Below are 12,409 nucleotides of genomic sequence, written 5' to 3' on the forward strand. Positions count from 1 at the left end.
CACACACACACACACACGCACACACACACACACACACACACACACACACACACGACATGCCCATGGGGGTATGTGTGTGTAAATAGGGAGAATTGCAAGATCCAAAAACAAACAAAAGCCAAGGTGACAGGAAGACCTGTTCCCATTTACTTCGCCAACAAGGAGTACACAGACTCACACCGACATACAACTGGCCAAGTGCTCATGGTGGGAAAGAAAGCACGCAAGGCGCCCGCCATCGTCAGAACACTTCTGCTTGCTTTTGTTTGAGATGGAGTCTTTCTACGGAGCCCAAGCTGGCCTCAGACTCACTATTAAAGTAGAGTGTTTTTGAATAGAGGACGTTGGAAATGAAGCAAGTGTTTGTGGTATTGTGTAGATGTGTGTATCTACATTGAGCTAGTGACTCAAAGAAATGAATTAAAGACTAGTCACCCAACGAAAGGTACTCAGTGATAACAGAAGCACAGGGGCTGTGGTGGGGACACCAGGATGGCCATCAACCCTACCATTCTTGAGACCCTGACCATTTGTCTCTGGGTACATAGGCCACATTTAAGAGCAAGCCTCGCTGGAGAGATGACCGCTCAATCTGTCAGGAAAGATAGAAGGAAGCATCTGGTGCCAAATTGAGCGGTAACTGTGTGCTTCTGATCTCACCTCCGAACTATTCAAAACCCAGAGCATTATGGGACATGGCCCTTCCACAAAGTGAAGGAGAGCATCAGAAAACTAAGGTTCCCGGGCGATGAGACCTGTGAGAACATGGAGTCAGGGTTTACATGTTCTTTGCTTCCACTGGACAGGCACAATGCCTGCCACGCAGGAAGTGCCTAGTCAACGGAATGTCCACGGGAAGGAAGTCAGGCCGTAAAGCACACTATCTCCCTCTCTATCCTCATGTGAAGGCAATGACAGTAACCATGTACTGCAGGTTATGCTCTGAGGTCAAGGGTCAGGTGAGACAGCTGCTGGGGCGTACTGTGTTTCTCCTTCCTTGAGACTGGGTCTCACATATCCCAGACTGGCCTTGAACTCACGATGTACACAGCTGTGGGGATCAGGCCTCAGTTTATCCTCAGGAGCACACAAGGCTCGGTCGCAGCCTTGCTCCTTGCTTTCAGAGGCAACACAGAAGCAAGAGGAGACTCAAGGACGAGAAGGGTCCTGGATGAAAAATTCCTACTTGGCTGACACTTTTTAGGAAGTAGGTAGAAGGAGTCTGTCCGTCACCTGGGGACTCCGATTATATGCTCACTTTACTCTAAAGCCGAGTGTCTGGTCCTCCTGGGCTTCCTCTGACCTGATCCTAGTGACTTATGTCTATGTGGTACTTAGTGAACTGGGAGTTATTGGACGCACACCTCTGAAATTCACGTTCTGGGCCCAGATGACGTCTGTACTCATTGGTACGCCTGCTTCTCCCTCAGGAAGCCTACTACTGGGACTGCTATCTGGATTAGCGCTTCTCAATCTGTGGGTCTCGACCCCCAGGGGGACAGGGGAGTTCTAAATACCCTTTTATATAGGTCACCTGAGACCACTGGAAAACAGATATTTACATTACAATTAGCAACAGTGGCGAGATTACAGTTATGAAGTAGCAACAAAAGGAATTTCATGTTTGGGGGTCACCACAGCATGAGGAACATACTAAACAGTCACAGCCTTCGGAAGGTTGACAACCACTGATCCTGAGTCTTAGGGGAAACCCGGCTCCCATGTGGAATTCCACATTCTCATAGCTCTAGAGGTTTCCTTAAAGCAAATCTGACCCTGGTTTCTAAGCTAAGAGACAGGGAGCCAAGGCTCAGGCTCTAAGACAGACCAGACCGCCTGGATCTGAATGCAGCTAGCTCTTTCACAGTAGCTGTGCCTTGGGCAAGTTTTGTGACCACTTTGGTGCTCCCAGGCTCTCTGCTAAGATGGTGGCAGTGATACCGGCTACGGCCTTAAATGGTTTGTGCTTCTGAGCCAGGCACAGCAAGTGTTCGGTGACACTGTTCTAATCTCTCTCTCCTAAGTACTGTTGGGCTATTCGCTCAACTCTGGTTCCCAAAACCGCTTTAAGGTTCGGCTCCTGTTGTGTGTTGATTATTGCCTGCAGGTGAACTTATCATGGGGCCATTTCAGTGTTCCCATGAGATAGTGAATAAGACTCCATTTCAAAGCCAGTGCCTTTAACCCTAGCACGGAGGCAGAGGTGAGTAGATTTCTAAGAGAGACTGGTGTGGTCTATGCAATGGGTTCCAGGACAGCTGGCGCTCCACAGAGACCCTGTCTTATAGATAGATAGATAGATAGATAGATAGATAGATAGATAGATAGATAGATAGACAGACAGATAGATAGGAGATAGGGAGGTAGATGATAGATAGATAGATAGATAGATAGATAGATAGATGATAGATAGATAAAGACAGACAGATAGATAAACAGATAGATAGATAGATAGGCAGACAGACAGATAAAGACATAGATGATTGATAGATAGATAGACAGACAGACATAGACAGACAGATAAAGACATAGGTTATAAATAGACAGATAGACAGACAGATAAAGACATAGATGATAGATAGATAGATAGATAGATAAAGCAGATAGATAGATAGATACATACATACATAGATACATAGATAGACAGATAGATGATAGATAGACAGATGATTGATAGATAGATAGACAGATAGATAAAGACAGATAGATGATAGATAGAAAGATAGATAGATAGATAGATAGATAGATGATAGATAAAGACAGACAGATAGATAAACAGATAGATAGATAGATAGATAGGCAGACAGACAGATAAAGACATAGATGATTGATAGATAGACAGACAGACATAGACAGACAGATAAAGACATAGGTTATAAATAGACAGATAGACAGACAGACATAGACAGACAGATAGATAAAGACATAGGTTATAAATAGACAGATAGACAGATAAAGACATAGATGATAGATAGATAGATAGATAGATGATAGATAGAGCAGATAGATAGATAGATACATACATACATAGATACATAGATAGACAGATAGATGATAGATAGATAGACAGATGACTGATAGATAGACAGATAAAGACAGATAGATGATAGACAGATAGATAGATAGATAGATAGATAGACAGACAGACAGATAAAGACAGATAGATGATAGATAGATAGATAGATAGATAGATAGACAGAGAGATAGATAAAGATAGATAGATGATAGATAGATAGACAGATAGATAAAGATAGATAGATGATAGATAGATAGATAGACAGACAGACAGATAAAGATAGATAGATGATAGATAGAGATAGGATCGTCACATTTCCCTCACGATCTTCAGCTCTAGGCTCCTGCTTTGCTTCTCTTGGATAGAACTAAGTGCTGTGCTCATGCCATCGATGGTGCTTCAAGCCAACAGGCAGTGGCCAACTCCCTTCGTTTTTGCTGAACACAATGAAGACAACTGCAGGAGCTCAGAGAGATAAGACTCTCTTGGGGATCACATCAGGGGCGGACAAGGGAGGGGCCAGTAAGGAAGAGGGCACAGAATTCCAGTGTTGTAAATATTTACCTCGTCAGGGGTTTCCTGTTTCTTTAGCCCAGCGCACTTCGTAATAATGAGCTCATGGCATCGTTTGTGGACGACGCAGGTACAAACTGCCAACGATAAAAACAGAAGAAGCTTGAGTGATGAGTGGGACCCCGCAAGATCCCACCCCAAGACTTAATCAGGTCTGGCACACGACCAGAGCTGTGCCCTTTCCGACAACGTCCTAACCTAATCGAATCCCCTCCTCAAGCCTTTAATGCAATGTTTCAAAAATATTCTGCCACTAGGAGCTGAGTGCGGAAGGATGAAAGCGATGCTCAAAGGGTGCTGGGGGCTTTTAGAAAGGTGCTCAGTCCTTCTGCTGCTTGGCCAAGGTCAGGGCTCACCCTCCACCCTGCTCTCCACGGAGCCCTCGCTATTAAAGGTTCTGTGCTGTCCTCCAATACCCACACAGAGCCACGACACAAGGAGCTTATAATACACGAGTTCTTGGGCTTTAAAAAGTAATCTGCTTTATGACCATCATCATGTGCTAAACTTTAAAGTTCCCATCGAATTTAGTAAGTCCACAAAGTGTGGCCTACAGCTCTGTCTGCAGGGTCCCGGGGCAGTGTGGCTCCTCTGTGGTTAAGGAGGTAACTGTGTGCATGTACACTTTCACAAACCATACCAGCCATTAGCAGAACCAAATTCAAGGCCAGAAGGGACAGCCTGGCTTCTCAGTTCTCACTTGGGAGGAGTCTGGACACGACTGCACCTCATTTCTACCTTCCTGTGCAACCTGACCTTGTCTACTGCAGCCAATTAGCTAGAGGAACACATGTCAAGGAAGCTGTGTTTAATAATGATCCCACAGTAGAAATCATGGACACATTCAGCAAGAACCACCCAGAGCTACCAACAACTTGTGAGAGAGCCCCTTTCAGAGAGCCTGGGAAGGAGGAGCGAGAAGGCAAGAGACCCAAACAAGACAGGAGACTCCAGTGAGCTTCTATTCAAGTGTTAATCTACAGGGGAAGGCAGGGGAATCAAAGTACAGCCGCCTTCTACCACTGTGGCCAAGATGCCGTGGGGATGAGGGGGACATTTACTGGGATGCCGGGAGATAGGCAGGACTTCGTTGGTATGTGTCATACATGCATAAGAGTGATAGCCAGGCAGTGACCAAGAAGAGAGACCATACTCCTTGAAGAATATGGACAGTGGAACCGGATAAAGACTTGCTATGTTTCCAATCTAGCATGCACCTTCCAGAAGTGATTATAATCTCAAACCAACCCTGGGTTCCAAAGGCTAAGTTCATAAAATACCTCTTACCTTGACATTGATATCCCTGTTTTCCTATGACACCCCTGAAAGGAAGAAGATAGGATTTTACTAGGTCAAAAGATAAACCCACAAAGCTACCCAATTCTGGCCACCATCCATGCTGTGCTCAGTCCTGTGGAGTCTGCTCAGTGGGGTAATTTCACTACCACTTGGAGGATTAAGAACACCTTCCAGAAGGTCCCTCACTTTGGAGCAGGCACAGGGCCTGCCTGAAACGAGATTTGGTTTTCTGTACAAACACTCATACCAATTGGGGTAGCAATGTTCTAGAAAGTCACAAGTAAACCCCCTTGCTATGGACAGAAGCCAGTCAACTAAAACACTCTCCACGTGATGGGTGAGAAGGTGATTCCCCCAATCCTAGCACCAGAGCATGCCCAGAGAGGGCTCTGTGGTGGTAGACAAGGCCTGCCACTGGCTGACATACACCCTGGGCATATCGAAGTCTGTCAAGAATTATGGCAGTCTATAGTTAGGACGAAGGGCTCACTCAACCATCGAAAAGGTTCCTTCCACAGTCACAGCAGGGTTCCCCTGGCACGGTGAGTGAGACTGTGAACAGCATAGCCCAATCTACGCGGCCACATCCCTCCCTTGCTGTACCTAAAGCTCACGCTCACACGTCTGCTGGCTTCACACTGGGACTCCTTTGTTTGCATACGTGAACAGAACATGCTAACAAGCTCCCTAGAGTCCTCACCCCAGAAGAAGGAGTGACATGTCATTTGGACCATTCCCAACAGGCTGAGAGAAGAGGCAACCTGTAAGCCCAGCCATTCACTCACCTTCTCCTGGACATGGTGGTGCAAACACTGATCCCAGGAGCCCAGATGCACAAGCGGGCTGATCTCTGAGTTCAAAGCCAGCCTGGTCTACAGTTCCAGGAAGCCAGGGCTACACTCAGAGAATATGCCAGAAAGTCTGTTTCCACTTTGCTTTTTAATATATACAAGTAAAATTCATTTTTAAAAACCAGAATCCAAATCTATTGGAAGTTTTAAAGTTCATCCCTCACACCAGCTGCTTTATTAAGGAAAACCATTATTGTTATTATCAGGAATTTGAAGGCTCTTGATGGTTTCACACTATGATAAGACAAGGGAAGCGATACTCTTTCCTTATTGAGGTCTGTCATTTGAACCTTAAAAATCAGAGTTCTAAAAAAAAAAGATGATGAAATTACTATAGATGGAGCTCCTAAAGTTAATATACAGCATACTTGGACTTTTATTAGAGAAATCTCTCCTTTGTCTCAAATTAAAATATGATGCTTCTGCCTAGAAGTACATTATTTCATTCATTATTTGCTTTCATGGGACAATTTCCCTCTCCCTTTCCCTCTCCCTCTCTCTCTCCCTCTCTCTCTCCCTCCCCCTCTCCCTCCCCCTCTCCCTCTCCCTCTCTCTCCCCCTCCCCCTCTCCCTCCCCCTCTCCCTCTCCCTCTTTCTCTCCCTCTCCCTTCCTCACCCCCCTCAACTCCCACTCGGGACTTACTGTGTAGCTCTGGCTGACCTGGACCTGCTATGTAGACCAGGCTGACTTTGAACTCAGAGATGGGCCTGCTTCTGCCTCTGGGGTCCTGGGATCAAAGGCATGCACCACCATGCCGGGATTAAAGCGTCTTTCCCTCACTCACATCAGCACTTTTGACTGATGGTCCTTGTCTCCCACCCCATGCCTAATGCCCCCTCCTCCTGGGACTTACCAGATGAAATCCCTACAGTGGGAGCAGTAGGTGGGCTGCCGCAAGTAGGTGGCCATGAACTTGTGGCCATTGACCTGGTGGACCCTGCGCCTGACAGCCCCTTGGCGCTTCCTTGGCCGCATCCGCTCCCTAAACACTCGTTCTTCATTGTCTTTAGGGGCTGCAGAAGACATAAGCAGAGAGGAGAACAGTGGTGTTAGTGCACCCCAACACTGACCTTTGGGCATAGGTGGGTTACGTGGGGGGATTTGCTGGTCTGAGGAGTCTCTGTGATCCGACGAAGGAAGTGAGCCTCCCGGGTGGGGAGAGCCGGAATTCATGTACATCGTGTGACGTCTACCTGCGTCCTTTAGGTCCATTCCAAACCACGCTGCTGCCACTCTCTTTGCTCAACCTACACAGTCCGAGGGTCCAGGGGGTCAAAATGTCTAACATTCCAATCTTAGCAAACTTTGAAGTGGTGTGAGCTTGGACAAGAGGGTCAGACCCCTTCACCACACTGGCATCTCTCTCAATAAACGGGAGCCCACATGGGGTGGCTGCTAGGAACACCAGGATTCACTTGTTACCTGTTCTGAGTAGAATCTAATAAGTCTAACTTCTTTCTCCCTCATACTCAGATTAGAGCAAGAGACCTTTCTCAAAGGTCAAAAGGAGGAGGAAGGGATAACACAGAAGGCAGAGATCACCTCCAAAGATCAGAAGCACGGAACCAAGAGCCTCTAATGGGGTCACTGAAGACAGAGAGAACTGTTCCAGGGAACCAGGGGTGCACTGAGAGCACTGCAGCACCCGGGCAGCCTGGGAGCTGCAGAACACACACACACACACACACACACACACACACACACACACACACACTCACACACACACACTCACACACACGCACACACACACACACGCACACACACTCACACACATACACACACTCACACACACTCACACACACTCACACACACTCACACAGGCACACACACACTCACTCACACATACACACACTCACACACACACTCACACACGCACACACACTCACACATACTCACACACACGCACGCACGCACGTGCACACACACTCACACACACTCACACACACATACACACACTCACACACACTCACACACACTCACACACTCACACACATACACACACTCACACACACTTACACACATACACTCACACAGACACATACACATAGACACATACACACACACTCACACACATACACACACTCACACACACAGACACATACACACACTCAGACACACACACTCACACACACACTCACACACCTACACTCACACACACTCACACACACAGACACATACACACACTCAGACACACATACAAACTCACACACACACTCACACACCTACACTCACACACACAGACACATACACACACACTCACACACACACACTCACACACACACACTCACACACACTCATACATACACACACTCACACACATACACACACACTCACACACACACACACACACACACACACACACACACACACACACACACATACAGAGATGGTGAAGATCTGCCTGTCGGCGTTTTATTTCCTGGTCTTCAGCTCACCTGGGATTTCTTTTTAACTCGTGGCTATTGATAATGCTGGCTCCCTTCTGAGTATAGAGAGTCCATCATTTTCTACCCTGAGCATGCACGATCTCACAGGAACACCTCTGGTGAGTGAACAGATCTCTTCCTGCACATGTGCATCTATGATCATGTATACACCCACCTCGCATCTGCATGTATGAACATGTATACATGCACCTCGCATCTACATGTATGAACGTGTATACACGCACCCCGAATCTGCATGTATGATCATGTATACACGCACCTCCCATCTACATGTATAAGCATGTGTGCATGCATGTGCAGGCACAGTCACGGGTGCACGTGGAGATTAGAGGACAGCTGTCAGGAGTTGGTTCTCTCCTGCCACCACGTGGGTCCTGAGGACAGAACTCAGCTGTCAGCCGGCTCCTGTACTCACAGAGGCATGTCACTAGCCCTGAGCATTCCCTAGTTCTCATAAGAAGAAAGTAAGCAACTGAAAATCCAACCCAGTAGAGAGGAATTCCTCATTATAAACGAGATCTACAAAAATCTAACCCTGACCATGGCATCATGGCTTCTTTTGGAAAAACCAAAACGAGCCCCTTTACTTCTTTCATAAGACTCACCGCAGACCCATAAACCAGCTCCTAGCACATTGATCAGCTGTTTGCATCCTGGAAAACTGTTTGCAGTTAAAATGTCGAGAAGTCTAGTCTAATTTTCTCAAAGGGGTTCTGCCATAACTGTGGGCCAGCCTTCCCTGAGAGCACATGGCTTAGTTTCCTGCGGATGCCCGGGAGCTCAATCAAATGTTCCAAACCCTGTTCACTCTGACTTAGAGGAGCAATATGGCACCGATGAAGTCAACTGTATTTATTTTCACCCCTCTGGGAGGGGCGGTGGATGCTGGTGGGGAGTTGTACAAAGCTGTGAAGGCAGGCAAGCAGGAGGCATCTGCACAGGTCAGGAACACCATAGAGGGTCACTCCTGCACACGGGGTCCGTCTGGATGGAACTGGCTGGGAGATATCTACTACGTCAGCCCTTGAGCACATCTGCCTTCTAAGTTACATTTTATGTCAAATGTATGGGGAAGTAAGAGGCCGTGGAGGCTCAGACATGTAATCCACACACCACAAGAGCATGGCTGGAGACTCGAGGTCAGAATGAGCTAAAGTGAAAGCTGTCTCCTTCTGTGCGGTCAGCCAGGAGTCCTTGGAGAAACCAGGAAACTAGAAAGAGGTCACTGCAGTTGGGAGGCGCCTTCTGGGGTGGGGGATGGTGGGACACGGGCAGTACTGAAGGAGAGCGGCCCTTGAGGGGGAAGTTTAAGCCAAGAGCAAAGTGTGAAGATGGAGAAAGGGAGCAGGGGTGGAGAATTAACCAGAGGGGAGGGTGTGTGGAAAAGACCACAGGGACACTGTCTCTACCTCTGTCTCTGCCTCTGTTTCCTCTCTGGCTTCCCCCCCTCTTTATCATCTATCTATCTATCTATCTATCTATCTATCTATCTATCTATCTATCTATCTCCCTATCTCTCTCTTTCTCTATCCATCCATCCATCCTTCTATCCATCGATCTATCCATCGAGAGGGAGAGATTGAGAAGAGGCAGTGAAGAGAAGAAGAAATTATGATGGTGTGATCTCTCCCTCTTCCTCTCCCTCTCCCTCTCCCTCTCCCTCTCCTTCTCCCTCTCTCTCTCTCTCTCTCTCTCTCTCTCTCTCTCTCTCTCTCTCTCTGTCTCTCTCTCTGTGTAGTATTAAAAATTAAAGAAGAAGAGGTCACACATTTGAAAGGCAGTAGGGAGGAGGCATGAAAGGATCTGGAATGGAGAGAAGGGGGATGTGACGTGATAATATAAGATAGCACTCACGTATGAAATTCTCAAAAATGTTAACGTAAAAATATTTGTAGGAGAAATGTAAAATGTACACTCTTATTAGGAATTTTAACGTGTAAAACCAAACATTATTGACATACCATGGATGTACCACTCAGCACCTAACAAAGTCACAGCTTTGTCTCCCCATGATGTTATTGTTACCGGCACGCTATGAGGAAACTGATTTATTCATTCACTGCTAGAGAAAACGGCACATGACACACATTTCCAGAAAGCAATATTATAACAGATAGCAAACATGAACAGAGTCACAAAGAGATCTATATAATCTCGAACTACAGATGTTCTCACTACATGGCTAGATTAGTCAACAAAGCAGTTAAAACCTATGTGCAGACACCAGAGTAACCTGGGAAATGTATAGCGTGTTCGTACTACAACCTGATCCCATATCAACCAATAGGCTCGGAGTAACAACAAAGAACGATACCATGCTAGAACAGTTGCATAGTCTTTTTCAAAAACTGTTCTCTGGTTCCCTTGCCAAAGGGGTTTTTTCCCTATGCCTAAATCACCAAGTAAGGCACTGGCTCCCTAGTGTTTTGATGCCTCCCTGCCATGAACAGAGGAGCCCTGGAGAGTAGGAGAGAGAACACATTTCATATCTATTCATTTATCTGTCCTTTGCTCCATCCACTCACTCAATCATATGTAGGGTCTTGCTATGGCCACTCTAGAATTTGCTCTGTACCAGACTGGCCTTGAATGCTAGAAAGTCTAGCCTTCACTTCCACGATGTGTGCACTACTAGACCTGGCCACAAGAGGGCAAACTCAAGCAGGAAGTCGACTTTCTCCCTTTACCTGTTCACTTACCTGCCAGAGTCACTATGGAATTTCTGGTAAACAGGAAAAGTCTTTAAGTTCAGGAGGGACAGACAGAATAAAAAAAAAATCCTCAGACTCCAAGCCTGGGAAACTGACAAGTTGCTCAAGGTGTCCCTTAACACCTCTAGCTGGCTGAAGGATGTTCCCCCTGTCTCTGGACACACTGCACCCTACCACACTCAGCTGGGGTGACCCCTTGTTTGCCTAGAGGACCCCGGCAGTTCTCAGACGTCTCACTTATGACTTCATCTGCCAGACAGAAGAAAGGGTCCCCAAAAGTTAGGAAAGGCTAGCACTTAGTATGATCAGTTGGTGAAACTTTCTGTAGAAACAGAGAGTCTGATTGGTCTGACAGAAAGAGAACCCACAAAAGCACAGGCTGAGCAGTGAGGATGTTGTCAGTAACCCCAAACCCCAAAAATTCCAGGCATGCCTTCTAATTATTCCAACTAGTTCATAAACTTCAAACTCCTGGTACCTTTTACACCAGTAGATATTAAGCAGCCTCAACATGGAGAGCCGTCTAGGAGAGGCTGCAAACAGGCAGATACAAAGGACAAGGGGGATTCTATACTGCGGAGTCACTAGTCTGCATCTAAATTAGTCAGCCCCCTTCTCCATGGTGGGAGGGGTGTCCTTTCCTCATGGACTTCAGGAATGCTTGGAGACTCTCGAAGTGACTGGCCTGCCACCAACACTACACTCTTCTTGCTGGCAAGTGGGTCACTGAGGTATTCGCATCTTCAGCAGCTTCACTGTCCTCTCTCTTTCCACACAAAAGCAGCCAGAAGCGAACGTCACCTCTTGTGTGAGGTCACGGGCACCTCTACATTCATCCTCTAGAGACAGTTTTTCACTTGCCGGAAACCCAGCAGGAAATTCTCGCTGGTGTCAGGCTGTGGATTCTTGGGTGTTTCTAGGCTGTGTGTGGGAGGGACTGTCACATTCGAGGGTTGACTCTTGCCAGGATCAGAACCAACAGGTGCACTGGCCACTGCTGGGTGCTATCGTCATTGCTCAATGCAGGATTAGCCCTGAGGCACACAGGGGCAGTTCTTCAAGCAGGTTGTAGGGGTTTCTTTCCGAGCTCAGCTTACTGGCTCCCCATTTTGCAAGATAGTTGAAGTGGGTGTCAGGGGGATAGGATAAATTTTGCCTTTGTTGCAAACTGGAAATTTTTGCACATGTCGCTAATCTCAGTTCCTGGGTTTGTTTTGCATTGTTTTGTTTTTTAATCTATCAAGGGAGAGAGAAGCCATGGCCATCTCAAACACTGGTCTGGAAGAAACAGTGCTGTGATTCCTAATCATATTAATCCCACGGGGTCTGGAGTCACCTAGGGACACATTGCTAGATGTGGCTGTGAGCAGGTCTCTGGCGAAGTCTAACTGAGGTGGAAGGACCCACCTGGAGCATAGATGACACCACCCCATGGGCAGGGCTCCAAGACTAAACAAAAAGGAGCTGTGAATCTAAGCACAGACATTCAACCTTGACTCTAGGATACAATG

General features: G+C 46.9%; 1 protein-coding gene across 3 annotated transcripts in view; it reads right to left on the reverse strand.

Moving 5' to 3' along the window:
• Window positions 1–12,409, reverse strand: part of Prkce (protein kinase C, epsilon) — a 489,745-nt gene that overhangs the window by 179,544 nt on the left and 297,792 nt on the right. For all 3 annotated transcript variants that reach the window (XM_087552363.1, XM_087552364.1, NM_017171.2), the window contains 3 exon segments: window positions 6,594–6,753; window positions 4,877–4,911; window positions 3,581–3,666 (listed from right to left, as the gene is read on the reverse strand). In XM_087552363.1, the coding sequence (XP_087408489.1) occupies window positions 3,581–3,666; window positions 4,877–4,911; window positions 6,594–6,753 (281 nt within the window).

Source organism: Rattus norvegicus, chromosome 6 (genome assembly GCF_021556685.1).
Source record: "Rattus norvegicus strain SHRSP/BbbUtx chromosome 6, alternate assembly SHRSP_T2T, whole genome shotgun sequence".
Lineage (NCBI taxonomy): Eukaryota > Metazoa > Chordata > Mammalia > Rodentia > Muridae > Rattus > Rattus norvegicus.